The 20,621-nt window shown below is 42.5% G+C and overlaps 1 protein-coding gene across 1 annotated transcript in view; it reads right to left on the reverse strand.

Annotated features, from left to right (window-relative positions):
• MELTF (melanotransferrin) overlaps window positions 1-20,621 on the reverse strand; it is a 110,620-nt gene that overhangs the window by 18,880 nt on the left and 71,119 nt on the right. Inside the window, exons 11-13 of the mRNA XM_073626324.1 lie at window positions 18,630-18,824; window positions 7,668-7,824; window positions 1,067-1,131 (exon numbers count right to left, since the gene is read on the reverse strand). Of these exons, the coding sequence (XP_073482425.1) occupies window positions 1,067-1,131; window positions 7,668-7,824; window positions 18,630-18,824 (417 nt within the window). The remainder of the gene's footprint in view (window positions 1-1,066; window positions 1,132-7,667; window positions 7,825-18,629; window positions 18,825-20,621) is intronic.

Here is a 20,621-nt window from a genome sequence, read left to right on the forward strand (position 1 = left end):
CAGACTTACTGGCTGGATCAACAGGTAATAAAACTGTTGTTATATGAGGACTGCATATATGTCATTTTTTAACTTTGCCTATAGTTCCACTTTAAATCTCCTACCAGGAATGAATGCAGAACTGATACAAGTGGTATAATGATGGTTATTGTGAGCGATGGAGTCAGGACATTTTGGATGGCTATAAACAGCTGTCTTGGGTGGACTTTTCATATTTTCTGTTTCTGAATGCAGCACATTGTGGCGTTTAGGTTTGTATTTTAGAACAGCGTTCAAACCTGCATTCTGAGAGGAGCTTACTGGCATCATTTCTGCACATATGAGTGTAAAAACATTGGGGTTAAAACTAGAGAGTGCAAAATCTGGTGCAGCTGTGCAGGATTGCCAATCAGTTTCTAACTTCAGCTTGTTCAGTTAAATTTTGACAAAAAACCTGGAAGCTGATTTGTTTCTATGCAGAGCCGCACCGTATTTTGCTTTCTCCAGTTTTAGTAAATCAACCCCACTGTGTGTAAATGCATACGTACAGTATGAGAGTAAATTCATTTTAGTGGCTAAAATAAATAAATGTTCCAAGCAAATATATACGTTTATGGGCAAATGCTTTTAAACACCATACGCTAGTAAATGTGCATAAGCGCTTGTAATTACACGCCAAAACGAGAATTTTTTACCCTGGATTTTTCTAACAGCTTCTGGCAGAAAAATCCAGTGTAGATAGGGAGATATTTTAATATGCCTGATTGCATGCAGCCTTAAGTTTATTTTCCTTGCTACTTTATCATATTTATTTGTATTTTTGGTATAATAGAATTATGGTTATTATTGCCCAATACTATTGAATCAGATGTGCTAAAAGAAGCAGTTAAATTGAATAATTAATGCAACAGTGATCGTTGAAAATTAAATTTGCCAGATCATAGGATGGAGAATTGACATAAATGAAGCATCCCAGCAGCAGACATTGATCCGCATTTTCCAGACATGCCACTGAAATGACATCTGACAGGCTTCCTTCAACCGCTTTGTAATTTGTAAAAGATAATGTATACAGACAGATAAATACCATCAGAATTCTCAAAAACCGTTGTGTGCTTCACAAATGCCACGTCTCCTGCTTCTATCAAACACCTGCAATAATACACAGGAAAATATTGTTCATTTTTGATAAGAGCTACAAGAATTAATCATGCTTAGCGTGTTATAAATATTCACTGTCATGCATCCTGGCTGGATGTATATATGTGCCCTACACTGGAAATGGTTGCTTTATGTATTGTAATTTTTATACTCATACAAGGAAAATGTTGTCTCAAAGTCTAAAGGCCCATACACACGCTTTGATTTTCAGACGTCAACTGTGTTACGACGACCGATCGTCTGCAAATCTTACCGTTAGTACGGTGCTTTCGACAGCCGATTTCACTTTTTCATTAGACAAAAGCTGGATGTGCAGACTATAACATTTTTGACGGATGTGAACTCAGCGTCTGATTTTTTTATTAGTATGGTTTTCGTATGAAAAAAATCGTAAGAGCAAGACTATGCATGCTCAGAAACAAAAGAATACATACTAAACTATTCAACACGTTACGTCACTTCTGACGTATTCTGTCAAACGAAAATTCTCATATTGTTAGTAACCTCTTCACTTTCGACATGAGACTAGCTACTAGCAAGCATTTTTAAGCTGTAGTAATTGGATTTGGTTGAGAAAATAGAAGAGGGCAGAGAAATGCTCAGATTTTTTTAACACCCTGTGTGCATGAGCGCTGCGCAAATTGTTGGCGCTATATAAAACCTGTATAATAATAATGAGGCCTTAAAAACGTCTATCATTTGTCTGTACAGTCTATATCCTCCTGTAGATTCTGCCCATTTCCGTATCAAGATATTTGAAACCAACAAAAGCTAAAAGACATGTTTAATCCACTGAATCCTGAAGTTGGGTTTCTGTATTATAATCCTAGTGATCAAAAGCCACCCAAATACTTTGCTCTTTGAGATAAAAACATAATTAAATCTATGTACTTATTATCACATAAATAGGCAATGGAATATGTCCTATCTGAATGTTTGTAAACTTTATTTTTTCCCAAAATCCTCAATAAAAACATAATTAAATAGGAGAGATTACTACAAATATAATCTATTATTATTGATCACATTTCCCAGATGTCACTGGGATGAAACTACACAATTGAAACGTTTTCACAAGTAAAATAGAAAAAAAAACAAAAAAAAAACATTTTTGGGTCAAGATTTATAATTGTAGGTAAACTAGATAGAAGTGCCCACTTAAAAGGTGTGTATATGGAGTCTTGCCTATTTTTACCTGAGTGTTACCATTTCTTGTCAGAGCATCCTACTTGTGAGTGCCAGTGCGGTTTCTTAAGTTCAGTAAGGAATTGCAACCAATCAGAATCCATTTTACGTTTTTGTGGTCTAACGTGAGCACTGAATTCTATTCTGTTAACTCTCTAAGACCACTTAAGGTGATTTTAAGGGCAATTTTATTTTATTAAAATAAAAAAAGATGGTATACTTACTTGCTCTGTGCAACGTATTGCACAGAGCGGTCCCGAACCTCCTCCTTCTGAGGTCCCCTGCTGGCGCTGTCCACTCCTCCTTTCCTGCGAGTACCCTCTCAGGAAAACCGTGCCCCCCCCCCGCACCCTCCTTACAGGATTTAACAGCAGAAGGAGCCCATGGCTCCCACTGCTCTCAGAGTCTCCTGTGAGATCAGGAACAGGTGAAAGCAGCACTGCAGATGGGATAGTGCTGGATCATGAGAAGACACAGGTATTGTAAATGCTTAGGGATTTGGGGGGAATGGGAAGGAATGTTTAGGGATTGGGAGGGGACAAGTAGTGGGAGTTTTTTTACATTTTGCATTAAGTTAGAAAAACATTTTGACTTTAGAACCACTTTAAAGTAGATCTGTTGTCACAGTATACCCTTTCAATTTATATCATCAGCATTGTAAAAGCAATACAAATGATTGTTATTTTTTGACAATGCAATAATGTAATATAAGCTTACTTGAAAAATCTAAAGTCTGATTTAAAAAAATATTCATGTATTCAAAAAGTACTGCTCTTGGCCATCTCCCAATCTTCAAATTCTTTTTTTTTTTTTTTTTTTTTTTATTTGCTTCTGTGATTTGACTTCCTGTTAGAGAGTGTCTACCAGTGGCGGCCCATCCATAGGGGGCGCCTGGGCGCCGCCCCCCCCCCCCCCCCCCTGTAGTAAAAAAAAAAAATTAAAACATTTTTTAAACGCCCCCTTTAACCACTTCAATACCAGGCACTTAGACACCTTCCCGCCCAGGCCAATTTTCAGTTTTCAGCGCTGTTGCAATTTGAATGACAATTGCACGGTCATACAACACTGTACCCAAACAAATTTTTTATCATTTTGTTCCCACAAATAAAGCTTTATTTTGGTGGTATTTGATCACCTCTGCGGTTTTTATTTTTTGCGCAACAAATAAAAAAAGACCGAAAATTTTGAAAAAAAACAAGTTTTTCTTAGTTTCTGTTAACATTTTTTGTAAATAAGTACGTTTTCTTCTTCAATGATGGGCACTGATATGGCTGCAGTGACGAGCACTGATGGGCACCGATGAGGTGGCACCAATGAGGTGGCACTGATGGGCACTGATGATGGGCACTGATAGGCGGCACTGATGGGCACTGATAGGTGGCACTGGTATGCGGCACTGATGGGCAGTCATAGGTGGCACCGATGGGCACTCATAGGCGGCACTGATGGGCACTCATAGGTGGCATTGATTGGTACTTATGGGTGGCACTGATGGGTACTTATGGGTGATAGGTGGGCACTGATGAGCACTGATGGGCACTGACAGGTGGCATTGCTGGGCAGAACTGAAACATAATGGTGCCAATCAGTGCCCATTTGTGGGCACTGATTGGCACAGATTGGGCACATTGGGCACATGTGGATTGCCATAGGGTACATACCTGGCCATCCACATGTTGCCCCTTCCCTGGTGGTCCTAGTGGCGATCCCTGGTGGTCAAGTTTGGTGATCTGAGGGGGGGCTGTGCTGATAAACAATCAGCGCAGACCCCCCCGTCAGGAGAGCCACCGATCGGCTCTCCTCTACTCGCGTCTGTCAGACGCAAGTGAGGAAAAGCCGATCAATGGCTCTTCCTATTGACATCGTGATCAGCCGTGATTGGACACGGCTGATCACATGGAGGCTCTTTACCAAGATCGGTGGAGCGGTGTGTCAGGCTGACACACCGCTCCACCGTTCGCCGCGATGCGAGCCCCGCGGCCGCGCGACGGCATGTTATCCCGCTGGATGTCATATGAACAAAAAAAAAGTCCTTTAACAAAGTGCACTGTGGCGCCGGACGCAGTGCACTATGATAAGCGCCACGTCAATGCAATCACGAGATTGCAGATGTGGCGCTTCATTTACGGGCTTTTAACCCGCCTTGCGGCGCAATCGAAAGCGCCGATTAGCTTCCGCCCGTAGAATCAGTGTGATTCTATGGGCGGGAGCATAGCTTTTCAAATCTTGAGGTCACTTCTGGCTTTTGTGAAACAGACGAAAGCCGGAAGTGACGTCGGCAGCTCCATTCTTCGGCCCGAGCGGAGCTGCAGGAGGAAGGTAAGAGAGCAGCATGAGGGATGGGTTCCAGTCTGGTCTATGTAGCGGCCGCAAGGAGGGTGAGCTCCAGCACAGCACAGCTGCATCTGTCCCTCTCTTCCCCATTCCCCCCCTCCTGTCTCACACTAACACACGGACTGAAGACTGAAGTCGATGTGTTTTGATGACACAGTGGATGCGTTCTGATGACACAGTGGCTGCGTTTTGATGACACAGTGGATGCGTTTTTGATGACACAGTGGATGCGTTTTTGATGACACAGTGGATGCGTTTTGATGACACAGTGGATGAGTTTTTGATGACACAGTGGCTGCATTTTTGATGACACAGTGGCTGCGTTTTGATGACAGTGGCTGCGATTGATAACACAGTGGCTGCGTTTTGATGACACAATGGCTGCGTTTTGATGACAGTGGCTGCGATTGATAACACAGTGGCTGCGTTTTGATGACACAGTGGCTGCAATTGATGTTTTTTTGTTGTTTGTTTGCGCCCCCCCCCCCAAAAAAAAATTTTGAGCACCAGCCGCCACTGGTGTCTACATTCATTTTCTATGGTCCCACTGTATGTAGGAATGTAGCCTCTCTCTTGCTTGCTCCCGAGATGGACTAGAGATTATGGGATTTGTAGTGTGCCTAGACCACTGCACATGACCATAACTAACATGCACTGCTTGTTCTAAACAAACAGAAGTGAGGGGTGGGGGGAGTTTTGTGAGCCATCAGCTTGTTACAAGAAGGCAAAAAAACACATTAAGAAACAAAGCTATGAAAAATAGATTACAGGACCATTAAAGTGGTTGTTAAGTCAGAAGGTTTTTTATCTTAATGAATTCTATTCATTAAGATAAAAAGCCTTCTGTTTGCAGCAGCTCCCCTAATACTTACCTGAGCCCCATTTCTATCCAGTGATGTCCATGAGTGCCTTGTCAGTCTGGGACTCTCCCTCCTGATGAGACACAGCAGCGGCGCCATTGTCTCCCGCTGCTGTCAATTAAACTCAGCCAATCAGGAGAGAGAGGGGTAGGGCCGAACAGCGGCTCCGTGTCTGAATGGACACACAGAGCTGCAGCTTGGCTTGGGTCCCCCCATAGCAAGCTGTTTGCTGTGGGGGCACTCAACAGGAGGGAGGGACCAGGAGCTACAGGGACCCGAGAAGAGGGGGATCTGGGCTGCCCTGTGCAAAACCACTGCACAGAGCAGGTAAGTACAGCATTTCTGTTTTTCAACAGAAGAAAAATTGAGACTTTACAATCACTTTAAGTAGTGGATGTTTATGGAGAATAAGGATATTGTTTAGTGCCACTAAAGACTAATAGATTGTTCATTTTGCAAGGGAATTTTCCCCAGGGCTTGGTGAATGAGGTTCAGCTCTGTTGACTTTCATTGTTCAATCAAGAGCAAGAAACAAATTTACTTGCATGTGATTGAGTCTTTGCAGAGTAAAGTTGTACCACATTCACTAAGCTCTGGGGGAAATTCCATTCCAATGTTAACAGCCTGTTGCCATTTGTAAATCAACCCCTGAACCAGGGTATACATGGAGAGAAATACACACAGACACACGTTCCTGCTGAACCAGCTGACTTTGGGTCCGTGTGTATTTCTCTCTGTTCAATAGAAGCTGGGCTGGCTTCTGTCAAATGGTCATGCTGGAAAACCAGCATTCAAGCCAATGGCGGCAAGCGCTGATCTGTGTATTCTGGTGGGGTATCCCCCTTGTCAGAATACAATTTGCGTGTCTGAAGGGATCCCAGCATCACAGCGTTGTGTCGTTGGGAGGGGATCTGTCAGTATTTTTTTCTTTCAACTCACGAAAATAAGAACCAAATGTGTATACCACGCTTTTAGTCTCAAAATTTTTTGTTTAGAAATTATAAATGTTTTATCAAATGTTTTCAGGTGTGTGCAAAGCCCTATTCCCAGATGAACTATTTGTGGCATCATGCTTTACTGTTAACATTTTCCATTAGCTAACCTTTATTTAATTTGTTTTGTCAAGACTATTACCTTGGGATCCTGCCTTCAAGCCCACTGCTCTATGTGATTCCTCTTCCAGGCTGACAACAGTAAAGCTGGCTATAGGCGACTTATTTTTTTTGTTCGATCGTGATTTCTTCATAAACACACGCCAGGTAAAAAGAGGAATCCTCCCTGCTCTGACAATGAATTCTGACAGCCTGACTCTTCCACTGTCAGAATACACTGATCAGCGGCTGCAGCCTCTGATTGAGAACAATTTTCCAACAAGCCCGTTCAACAGAAGTTTCATCATTAGATCAAATTCTTTTGAGTAGGAGCAGCTGAAAAATGGCTAGTTCATTAGGGACTGGATGAATTTCTATCCATCTATGGCCAGCTTAAGCCACTGGGTTGCAATTGTATTTAGCTTCAAAATACTGTATAGTGCCAACACAAAATGTCTCTGTAGACTCCACATTGTCTGTACACATCAACATGTCCACACCCTCCTTTCACTCCTCTCACACCACCCCATGATGGCTGTGTATCTGCATCTCATATCCGCAAGCTTTGATATACCGGGGAAGTGCTAGAACCTCTGTTTTTATTGGTGTGTCACTCATTTCCTAGGGTGAGTTATCACCAGAAGAGAAAGTAAAGGGCAGGTATCAGAACAACAGAAAGTGAGGGGAAACCTTGCATTGGGGACACATAACAGCTCTTAAAACTATGCTTTCCGCTCAGTTTCTGTCATGACTCCATGATGGGAAGCCAGGAAAAATCATCACAGACCCCATTTAAACACAGACATCTAAAATATAAACCTGTGGCTGAAGTTCACTTCATTTCCTTCCAATTTATATTCAGTATATTTATTATAAGACTGTCTAAGCACAGCCATTGCATTTTTGCATGCCTACAGTATACTATACACTACTACCATACAATACGAAATGTCAAGAATTGCACAGCAAATACAGTTGTTTTGAAAAAAAGTTATTATCTCATTTATTTTCCTCCACCATTATTATGAATATACTACAGGAGTTTTGAAGTTGCTACCTGAATGCTCCATTATAGTCATAGTATTGTTCCACGGGACTGTTTTCACACTTGTTTTCTCCTTTTATATCACCTTTACAAAGCTGACAGAGATTGCTTGGAAACTCCTTTTGCTTCATCCCCGGCACACAACTTTCAGAGAAGAAATCACCTACAGCTTTTGTGGAAATCGAAAAGGCTTGTCATCATCATGTTAATATGAAATATGTATTTGCCACCATTGACTGCTATACACAGTGAGCATTTTAAATTAAGGGCAAAGAAGCTGCTATGACAAATGATGTTGTCATATAAAAAGACTTATAAGATTCCTGTATATATATATATATATATATATATATATATATATATACACACAGTATATATACAGAGGGTAAAATAAGTATTGAGCACGTCACCATTTTTCTAAGTAAATATATTTCTAAAGGTGCTATTGACATGTTCATCACATGTCGGTAACAATCCAGAAATTAAGTTATGTGTAATAAAATGGAACAACAAAGGGAAATAGTATTGAACTATTGAACACATGAAGAAAGGGGAGGTGCAAAAAGGCATGGAAAGCCAAAACACCAGCTGGAATCTATCAGTAATTAGAAAGCAATCCTACCCCTTGTCAGTGCAAATTAACCACTTGCCAACCGCGCGCTGGCAGATTGGCTCCCCTGCGCGAATCACCGTAGCTGTACGGCAGCCGCTTTAAGGGTTATAGGGGGTACGCGCACGTCGCGTCACTGAGGAATGGATGCGCGTGCCCGGCGGCCGCGATGTCCGCCAGGCACCCGCGATCGCTCCTGAAAGAGCCAGAACGGGGATGTGTGTGTGTAAACACACACATCCCCATTCTGGCAGGGGAGAGGAGACCGATCATGTGTTCCTAGTATATAGGAACAACGATTGGTCCCCCAGGCAGTCCCATCCCCCCTACAGTTAGAACACGCTGAGGGAATACATTTAACCCCCTGATCTTCCCCTAGTGTTAACCCCTTCCCTGCCAGTGACATTTATACAGTAATAAATTACTATTTTTAGCTCTGATCGCTGTATAAATGTCAATGGTTCCAATGCACGTTGTGACCTACTCAGCCTCTTAACGGAGCACTCTCTAGCTGCCCACCATAAGGGAAGACACTTACATTATGTGCAAGCCAACAAATGCAGCAAACACCTAGCACAAATCCTTCACCCACGACAATGCAGACAAACCATCCCACACATTCTTACACACCCTAACCGTAAGCTCCACAAGAACTCGGAGATTGTTTCTGAATTCTGAAATTATTATTCCTCACTATACAACCTGCCCCCCCCCCCCCCAAAACTAGAACCTCCCAGTTCAGGCGACACCGACATGTCCGCATACATCCAAGACACAGCCCTGCCCACGATCGCTACCAATACTATTGAGGATCTTGAAGCACCTATCATCACAACTGACTATTTACTAGCAATCAAAAGCCTCAAAAATGACAAGAGTCCTGGGCCAGACGGCTACACACCAAGTTTTTACAAGACATTTGCCCATCAGTTAGCCCCAATCATGGCACGGGCCTTTGAGGAAATGGATGACGCACACCCCCTATCTTCTCATTTACTACAGGCCCAAATAGTTGTCATCCCCAAACCGGGGAAGGACCACGTGAGCTGCAGTAATTACAGACCCATCTCACTACTAAATGTTGACCTCAAACTGTTCTCCAAGATAATTGCGAGCCGTCTCGGCCCCATACTACCCGACCTAATACACAGTGATCAGGTAGGCTTTGTCCCAGGCTGCGAGGCCAGGGACAACACCACAAAGACCCTTCATCTGATCACCTACGCTCAACGCAAACATATCCCCGCCTGCCTGTTAGCATGCGACGAGGACAAGGCATTTGACAGGGTCAACTGGCCATTTCTTAAATTATCACTACAGCAGATCGGATTAGGAGCCAAACTCTTTTTTTTTTTTTAAACAAAACTTTTTTATTTGTTGATGCAGCAAATAATCATACAGGTATATAGCAAACATTGATAGGGCTGAATACAGTAACAGTCTGTCAGAGGTATACAATGCATGTCTTCAAATAAAACCATATATGTTGCACTGCACCATTACATAACCATTAAGGCAAACTTGGTTGGACAACTTGCAAATCAGAACACCGTCTTTTTCTTTCTTTTTGCTATCAGATTTTGCTACACCAAGTGTTTAATAACAGAACTGAAACTTTTAACTGTTTTCCCTTCCCTTCTCCTTCCACCCCACCTCTCCATTTACTTCTCACTTTTTTAGAATCACAATAGTCTATCCTACTAGTTGTGGGGGGGGTGAAAGCCGGATCAGACAGCCTTTTCTAAGAAGACCCGCCGTTGGGAAGGTCGGGAGCAAGCTGGAAAAACCCATTTGCAAATGGGAGCCGGCTTTCAAGTCCGGGTTGGTTCGGGTTACTAAACGTACAATAGGATCATCTGCGACATCATCTCTTCCCCACCCCCTGATCTGTTGCATTTGGGAGGCTAGGAAATATAATTTGTGATGTGGTACCACCAGATCCCTCTGTCCTTGCTATATTGTAGGGTATTTAAACTGATTCTAGCTCCTTTCCGTTTCCAAATGAGATCCCGCATCTGTGTATCTACTCTTTTGAACCATTTATTAGAGCTCCACATAGGGGAATTCTGAGAGATATATAACAATTGTGGGGCCCAGTTCATTTTTATTAAGTTTACTCTCCCTACGACTGACAGGGGGAGCTTGCACCAGATAAGGAATTTTTCTCTTTGTTTATCTAACTAGGGGCTCAAATTTAATTCTAGGTAGCTAGAAGTGTCCGGGGTCACCACCACCCCCAGATATCTAAAAGAATTAGCTATAGTAATTTGTCCTGCCTCCTGGGGCAAGGAACTCGTCATGGGATCTAAGGGCATCAGTATGGATTTAGACCAATTTATTGAAAAGCCCAAGAATTTGCCAAACCTGGTTATAAGCGCCATTAGTGCCTGCTATGAGGTAGCCGTGTCTCCTAGGTAAAGCAGGGCGTCGTCGGGGTAAAGAGAAATCTTTTCCTCTGAGAGGCCTTTATGAAATCCCACTATCTCAGAGGACCTGCGGATTAGTATAGCCAGTGGTTCGACCGCAAGGGCAAACAACAGGGGCTACAACAGGCACCCCTGTCGAGTGCCCCTATGTAAGGAGTTTCACATCTGAGTTCAAGAGAGAGATGGGGCGGTATGAATCCGGTAGGAGCTTGTCTTTCTCCGGTTTGGGTATCACCACTATGATGGCCTCCCGCAGAAAAAGCCTGTAACAGCCGCTTAGGAGGATACCACCATAGCGCGAATAAACCTCAGCAGGGAAGCCATCCGAACCCGGAGATTTGTTTCTTAGCCCCCTGTAGGGCTTCTGTCAAGTCCTCAATGTTTATCAGAGCACTCAGCATGGCCCTGTCAGCCTCCGAGACTTGAGGGAAAGTACAGTCCTGTAGGAGTGACTCCAGATCCCAAGAACTAGCCGCAGCCTAATGCCCCGTACACACGGTCGGACTTTGTTCGGACATTCCCACAACAAAATCCTAGGATTTTTTCCGACGGATGTTGGCTCAAACTTGTCTTGCATACACACGGTCACACAAAGTTGTCGGAAAATCCGATCGTTCTAAACGTGGTGACGTAAAACACGTACGTCGGGACTATAAACGGGGCAGTAGCCAATAGCTTTCATCTCTTTATTTATTCTGAGCATGCGTGGCACTTTGTCCGTCGGATTTGTGTACACACGATCGGAATTTCCGACAACGGATTTTGTTGTCGGAAAATTTTATCTCCTGCTCTCCAACTTTGTGTGTCGGAAAATTTGATGGAAAATGTCCGATGGAGCCCACACACGGTCGGAATTTCCGACAACACGCTCCGATCGGACATTTTCCATCGGAAAATCTGACCGTGTGTACGGGGCATTAGAGGAGTAGAGGTCTGTGTAAAATTGGTGAAATATCTTGAGTATATCAGCCCCAAGAGTATGGATTTCCCTGTCCCTGACTTAATGGCCAGAATGGAGGCTGTGTCTCTTTGTTCCCTGGCCACCAAGGCAAGAAGATGGCCCGTGTTCTCTCCCTCTTCATAATACTCCTGTTGGAAAAAACAATCTCCTCTTTTCGGTTGCAGATAACACCACAGAATTATATAGTGATAGGACCCAGACTCTTAGCAAAAATGATGTCCCTCTACTCCAACCCCTCAGCGAGGGGTTGGAGTAGAACACTCAGACATTTGAGATCAACAACGGGACCAGACAGGGCTGCCCACTATCCCCCCTCCTTTTTGCTATTACCATTGAACACCTAACCCAAGCAATTTGTCACAACGAATCCATACAGGGTATCCCCACCTCTTCAGCCCATTGTAAGCTTTCCCTATATGCAGACGACCTACTACTCTATGTGACACAACCACACATTAGCATCCCCTCCTTTTTTCCATGAACTCGATCGATTCAGCGCTCATAGCTAAAACTGAGGCCCTGAACATATCCTTACCCACCCACAACCTAACACTGGTCCAACAAAACGTCCCCTTTCATTGGCAAACTAAATCAATCAAATATCAAGGGACTGAGATCCCTCGTAACTTCCACGACATCTACCTCCTAAACTTCAGCCTTTACTGACTAAAATCCGACGATCACTTGACTCTTGGCACCACCTCAAGTTACCATGGCTTGGGCCCATCAATGTCCTTAAGATTGATGTCCTTTCCAAACTGCTCTACTTGTTCCAGGCCCTCCCAATTACCCTCCCAATGTCCTACTACCGAGCACTACGCTCCCTAGCAATTAGATTCGTATGGCAACACCACCCCTCCAGATTAAAACACAAAGTTCTATGCTCCCACAAACACACCGGCAGTATTGGCCTCCCTGACTTCGAAATGTATCACTCCTCAGCCATATTCTCTAGACTACTTGAATGGTTCCTACGCCCTTTGACCAAACCATCAACACTGATCGAACAAGATATGGCGCAAGTAGACTTGCGGGCCCTGCTCTGGGGATACCAACTCAAATACCGCACCATGCCTATGCTTTCCCCACTGACGAGGCGCCTCTGGCTCTGTGGTACCGCTGACATACAACTTATGCACTATCCACCGACCCCAGCCCTCTAACACCACTATTTGACAACCCGACACTTCTAGACTATGAAACCTCAGGACGGGTGGGTGGCTATGAGAGGGTAGGCTGGCCAACAGCACGCTCATTTTTTCACGCAACAACAGGCAGATTCATACCACATGAGGGAAACCAACCCCCCTCAACAAACTGGTTATCCATGATGTCCCTAACGAACTTCTGCTCTACCCTACACTTATCTGGTCGAATAGATAGTACCCTAACGACTTTCGAGGAAATTGTGGTCTCTCCCAGGTCCCCAGACACACGCTATTTTTAACATACAAGGAAATTCTCTTCCACACACACACAACACCCTACCCACATTCACACAAAAGTGGCCTGGAGATCTGGGTAAGGAAATCACCCCGGCTGAATGGCAGACCTCTTTCACATTCACCCACAAGTCTTCGATCTCCAGCTTCGCGCAGGAGAAAAACTACAAACTACTCTCCAAATGGTATAGAGATCCGGTCTCGGTCCACGGGATGTTCCCCAATGCTCCTGAATACTTGCTGGTGCTGTCAGAGGAAAAGGAACCTACCTCCATATCTGGTGGTCCACCCCTTTTGGAAAGAAATATTTGAGGCATATAATGAAATGTTTGATGACTCTTTTGCCTTCTCCCCTAAGGGGGCCCTACTGTCCATCCTCCCAGGATCAGTCAAATCCCAGAAAACTAACCTGCTCAGCTTTATTCTATCAGCAGGTCGTCAGCTGATCGTGAAATACTGGAAATCAGAAGTAATCAACCCCCCATAGGTGGATTGCTATCCTCAATGACGTCATGCTCATGGAGGAGATGCAGGCTAGGGAGGGAGACAACTGGGATAAACACCTTAAACTGTGGTAGGTCTGGGCCCACTACTCAACCTCAGATAGACTATTGCACAGAATTGCCAGAGGATGAACCGAGAAAAGCCCTAGGCGTTCACAGCCAGAATATCACTGGGGTAAGTGGTCCATATGAGTTGATGACCATGCTCCAGTGAACAGCTGTCCATACATCTTGTCTCAGCCACATTGAGAACGAAATGTAACAGTCACACTAACTGTATATCTATACCCTCCCCCATACCCCACTCCCCTTCCCTTCTCCCCCACCTTCCCTCCCTACCCCAGGTTTATACAGAATTATATGTCCAACTACTTGGATACGCTAAATGCTTAGGATATTGATTGCAACTTTTACGCACTGCTATTTGCATTTATATGATTGAACAATATGTACAATTTGCGTGGTGGTATTTGTTTACCACTACCCCCCACCCCCCTTTTTCTTTATTCTGTACCCTCTACTGCTTTTCTTGAAAAATGGTTAATAAAAAAATAAACAACCTTAAATGTCAATGTTCCCAAAAAAGTGTCAAAAGTGTCCGATCTGTCCGCCGCAATGTCGCAGTCCCAATAAAAATTGCAGATTTTACCAGTAAAAAAGAAATAAATAATAAAAATGCCATAAAATCTATTCCCTATTTTGTAGATACTAAAACTTTTGCGCAAACCAATCAATATACGCTTATTGCGATTTTTTTTACCAAAAATATGTAGAAGAATATATATATTAAAGCAAAAAGTAAAAAATATTGTGTTTTTTACGCAAAAAATAAAAACAGCAGAGGTCATCAAATACCACCAAAAGAAAGCTCTATTTGTGGGAAAAAAAGGACAAACTTTGTTTGGGTACAGTGTCACACGATGGCACAATTGTCAGTTAAAGCAACACAATACCGTATTGCAAAAAATGGCCCGGTCAGGAAGGGGATACATTCTTCCGGGGCTGTGGTGGTTAATATTAGATGGTTCAGTCTCAACTGATGGCCTATAAAAAAGGTGTCTCATTACTAAGGTGTCACACAAGAAACATCTCATGATGAGTAAAAGCAAAGAGCTCTCTCAAAACCTTCTCAACCTTATTGTTGCAAAACATACTGATGGCATTGGTTACAGAAGGATTTCTAAACTTCTGAGTGTTCCAATGAGCACTGTTGGGGCCATAAAGTGGAAAGAACATCATTTCATCATAAACTGACCACAACCAGGTGCTCCTCACAAGATTTCTGACAAGTGGAAAGAATTATCAGTTGCCAAGGACCACTTGTGGAGAGCTACAAAAATACCTGAAATTAGCAGGTACAATTTTTAGCAGGCACAATAAGTAATCCAGGTACAATAAGTAATGCACTCAACCGCCATGGCCTGTATGCACGCTCACCACGCAAGACTGCTGAAGAAAAAGAATGTTGAAGCTCGTTTAAAGTTTGCTGCACAACATTTAGACAAGTCAGTGAAATACTGGGAGAATATAGTCTGGTCAGAGACCAACATTGAACTCTTTGGATTCCATAATACACACCATGTTTGGAGGTCAAATGGCACTGCACATCACCCCAAAAACACCATACCAACAGTGAAGTTTGGAGGTAGGAACATCATGGTGTGGGGCTGTTTTTCAGCATACAGTACTGGTAAACCTCTTATCGTTGAATGAAGAATGAAAGGTAAAATGTACCTAGACATTCTTGATAAAAATCTGCTGCCATCTACCAGGATGATGAAGATGAAACGAGGGTGGACATTTCAGCAAGACAATGATCCCAAACACAGAGCCACGGAAATTCTCAATTGGTTTCAAAGAAAGAAAATAAGGTTGGTAGAATAGCCCAGCCAATCACCTGACTTGAATTCAATAAAAAATCTATGAAAAAGAACTAAAGAGTTCATAGAAGAGGCACAGAGAACCTTCAAGATTTTGAAGACTGTTTGTGTGGAAGAATGGGCCAAAATCACACCTGAGCAATGCATGCGACTAGTTTCTCCATACACAGGGCTGGCCCAAGACATTGTGCTGCTTGGGTCCAAGAATGAAATGCTGCCCCCCACCCCATTGATTATTTATATCATGAGAATTCAAACTAAAATTAAATTTATCAGGAAGTTAGCTTTACATGCAACAGCACCTTGTCTATATGCAAAATTATATGACATACCATTATGTTCAATTCCAAGGGTTGGGCTAGGGCAGTATAGGGGCAGACTCGGGCAGTATATAGAAAGGCTAGGGTAGTATATGGACAGGCTAGGGTAGTATATGGACAGGCTAGGGTAGTACAGTGCTTTGCAATTCACTCCCTTGGCTTTTTACCTATTTTGTTACATTACAGCCTTTAGTTCAATGTTTTTTTTAATCTGAATTATATGCGATGGATCAGAATACAATAGTCTAAGTTGGTGAAGTAAAAATAAAAAATATATACATAAAACTATTTTTCAGAAATAAAAAACTGTTAATTGGCATGTGCGTATGTATTCACCCCCTTTGTTTTGAAGCCCATAAAAAGCTCTGGTGCAACCAATTACTTTCAGAAGTCACATAATTAGTGAAATTATGTCCACATGTGTGCAATCTAAGTGTCACATGATCTGTCATTACATATTCATACCTTTTTGAAAGGCCCCAGAGGCTGCAACACCTAAGCAAGAGGCACCACTAACCAAACACTGCCATGAAGACCAAGGAACTCTCCAAACAAGTAAGGGACAATTTTGTTGAGAAGTACAAGTCAGGGTTAGGTTATAAAAAAATATCCACATCTTTGATGATCCCTAGGAGCACCATCAAATCTATAATAACCAAATGGAAAGAACATGGCACAACAGCAAACCTGCCAAGAGACGGCTGCACACCAAAACTCACAGACCAGGCAAGGATGGCATTAATCAGAGAGGCAGCACAGAGACCTAAGGTAACCCTGGAGGAGGTGCAGAGTTCCACAGCAGAAACTGGAGTATCTGTACATAGGACGACAATAAGCCATACGCTCCATAGAGTGGCCAGAAGAGAGCCATTACTTTCAGCAAAAAACAAAATGGCACATTTTTAGTTTGCGAAAAGGCATGTGGGAGACTCCCAAAATGTATGGAGGAAGGTGCTCTGGTCTGATGAGACTAAAATTTAACTTTTTGGCCATCAAAGAAAATGCTATGTCTGGTGCAAACCCGACACATCATATCACCCAAAGAACACCATTCCCACAGTGAAACATGGTGGTGGCAGCATCATGCTGTGGGGATGTTTTTCAGCAGTCGGGACTGGGAAACTGGTCAGGGTTGAGGGAAAGATGGATGGTGCTAAATACAGGGTTATTCTTGAGCAAAACCTGTAGCACTCTGTGTGTGATTTGAGGCTAGGACGGAGGTTCACCTTCCAGCAGGACAATGACCCCAAACACACTGCTAAAGCAACACTTGGGTGGTTTAAGGGGAAACATGTAAATGCGTTGGAATGGCCTAGTCAAAGCCCGGACCTCAATCCAATAGGAAATCCGTGGTCAGACTTAAAGATTGCTGTTCACAAGTGCAAACCATCCATTTGAAGGAGCTGGAGCTGTTTTGCAAGGAGAAATGGGCAAAAATTCCGGTGGTAAGATGTGACAAGCTCATAGAGACTTATCCAAAGTGACTTGGAGCTGTGATAGCCGCAAAAGGTGGCTGTACAAAGTATTGACTTTAGGGGGGTGAATAGTTATGCACAATGACTTTTTCTGTTATTTTGTCCTATTTGTTGTTTGCTTCACAATAAAAAAAAATCTTCAAAGTTGTGGACATGTTCTGTAAATTAAATGATGCAAATCCTCAAACAATCCTTGTTAATTCCAGGTTGTGAGGCAACAAAACACAAAAATGCCAAGGGGGTGAATACTTTTGCAAGGCACTGCATATGGACAGGCTAAGGCAATATGGGGGCAGGCTAGGGTAGTATATAGACAGGCTAGGGTAGTATATAAGCAGTATAGGGATGGACTAGGTTAGTATAGAGGCAGGCGGAGCGGCCCGGGGGGGCAATTGTCATCATGACACACAACTGCTGGAAAAAAAATCTTGGTCGCCAATTTGCTGGGTAAATAGAAGAGAAGGAGAGGCAGCCGTGGTTCAATTTGCTGCCCCTCTCAAAGTGCTGCCTGGGTCCAGTGAACCCACTGGGACCCATGATAAGGCCGGCCGTGCCCATACAGGAGGTGTCCTGAAGCTGTCATTACCAACAAAGGATTTTGTACAAAGTATTAAATAAGTTTCAGTTAGCGTGTTCAATACATTTTCCCTGTGTCATTCCATTACTTAATTTCTGAACTTATGTGTTTTGGTTTCTTTGTAGGTATGGATTGCATGGGTTGTTACCGACATGTGGTTAACATTTCATGTCAATAGCACCTTTAGAAATATACTTACCTAGAACAATGGCGACATGTTCAGTGCTTATTTTACCCGCTGTATACTGTATATACACACATACACACTGTATCTATACAATGGAACAGTCATGTTTACTCAGTACATAGGCAGGCTCCGCTTCCTTCTTAGCAGTAAATGCACAGCATCCTGAGTAAATGATCTTGTTATCTTATTGGAAGTCTACCACTGTGTGTCTGAAAACACTCTCAAATATCATGTAAAAATCAGAGAAGATTGTGGTACCCATTTAACTTGAAGCTGGTACACTTGTACCTACAGGCAAGCTTAAAATAAAGTTTACCTATAGGTACAAAGAATATCTTCCAAATGTGCACTGTTTAGGAGATATTCTCTGTTTTTGCAGCCAGTGAAATCAACGTCACATGCACTCTGAAGGGACAGCATACGCCGCAGCCCGCGAACCTGGAAGGAAGACAGGGTGAAGATGTCTTCATTCTAAGGTAAGTAGTTCATAACGTGCTAGTATGCACATTATGACATTACCTTGCAGGAGGATTTTTTTTTTATGCAAGTTTACTATCGCTTTAATGGAAAGCTCTAAGATCCATCTTACTTACCTTTGGCAATATTACAACCTTCTGGTCTGATTAGACCATACTTCTTCAGGATTCCGATAGGGATATTCCAGCCAGCTGTGCGCTTGTACCCTGTGTGGCAGGATTTTCTACCCTTCAGTTCATGAATTGTGAAGGCATCAAAAGGGGTCTTATGGACAACAGCCACTGCATAGTAATTATCGGATGAATCATTTACTAAAAAAACAAACAAGAGAACAATTATAGTTCACTAGGTTCTGTGATTTTATTTTTCACCGTTAAAGAGCACTCTTGGGAATAAATTAAATCCATCAGTGAAATTCTAATCCTATCCATAAAACATCACAGCAGCGCCAGAATGTCCACTCAACTTCAAAGCAATTGTGATACCAGAAGCTCTAGGGATTTAAAGTGTATTTCAACACAAAAACAGGACTGGTAAGCTGCAATCTATTATGTTTTTGTTTTTAGGTTTGGATATATTTTACCAGCACTGTTAGGTGCAGAAGATGAATGCTAGAATGCAAATTGCAGCCAGTAAACAGGTAGGCTGAGTGTCTTGAGTCAGTCTGAACGTAAAATGTTTGTGCTTGTTTGCACATAAAGTTCATTCAAATGCAATGTAAAATATATTTCTCTAAATGAAATAAAAACATTGAAATCTTTAAATTTTACATAGGTACATTGTTAATCTGGTTTAAAAAAAAAGACACAAGTCCATCCAGTTCAACCATTAAAAAAAAAAACACAAATTTGCTCCAGTGGGGGAAAAAAATTTCTTCCTGATCCCTAAGAGGCAATCGGATATTCCCTGGATCAACTTTACCTATAAATATTAGTATCGAGTTATATTATGTACATTTAGGAAAGAATCTAGGCCTTTCTTAAAACAATCTACAGAGTTGGCCAGAACCAGCTCTTGAGGCAGTCTATTCCACATTTTCACAGCTCTTACTGTTATTTGGAGATTAAAGCTCTTTTCCTCCAGACGTAAAGAGTGCCCCCTCTCTGTGATGACCTTAAAGTGAATAACTCTATACCAAGCCCACCTATGTGTTTATAAAAGTTGATTATATCCCCCCCATGATCTCCTCAAGAGAGAATAAACTCAATGCCTTTAATTTTTCCTAATAGCTGAGCTTCTCCTTGCCTCTTATCAGTTTGGTTGCCCTTCTTTGCACTTTCTGCAGTTCCCCGATATCCTTTTTTGTGAACTGGTGCCAAAACTGAACTGCATGTTCCAGATGAGATCTTACGCATGATTCATACAGGGACAAAATTATATCTCTCTCTCTGGAGTCCATACCTCTCTCTTAATACAAGAAAGGACCTTGCCCACTTTTGAAACTGCAGCTTGGCATTGCATGCTGTTATTAAGCTTATTATCTACCAGAACACCCCCATCCTACTCCACCATTGATTCTTCTAGTTTTTAAAAGAAAAAAAAATTGACTGTAATATCACTTTAAAGATACTGCCCAAACAGTAACGTTTATTTCTGCCTTTCTCTCATTTTTTATTTTACAGTAAAAAGCCAATATCTTTGTATATCATTTCCTTTCTTGTGCTTTGTAATGCTGCATATACACTGCATGCTTAGGGATAGCAAATATAAAATTATATAGTTGTCCTTCTGTGTATGCAAAGAATTTACAACTCTTCCTCGCTGCTTGTCAGATGCCTTGAAAATCGATCCACCACAGACTGCTTTTTAAAGGAACTGCAAAATCTGCTGCACAACTAAATGTAGTCTTGGAGTGCACCAGATTGTATGCAATATTGGATCTGACTGTGCGTGTCCAGCCAGCGAGATTTTGGGTGGGTCTTCCTCCAGTGGTGGCTGGCAGTATTGTAGGTTGTGATTATTGTTTTATGGAGTTGTTTTATTTTACAAAAACACATTTTTTCTCATCCCTTATTCCCCAGGGATTTTTCTCCGGTTAGCAAGTCGCAGTGGGCATGGTCTTGTAACATTGGCTATCAACTATAGGATTTTAGTGTGTGCATGCTGCT

This window comes from Aquarana catesbeiana, linkage group LG04 (genome assembly GCF_042186555.1).
Source record: "Aquarana catesbeiana isolate 2022-GZ linkage group LG04, ASM4218655v1, whole genome shotgun sequence".
In the NCBI taxonomy this organism is placed as follows: domain Eukaryota; kingdom Metazoa; phylum Chordata; class Amphibia; order Anura; family Ranidae; genus Aquarana; species Aquarana catesbeiana.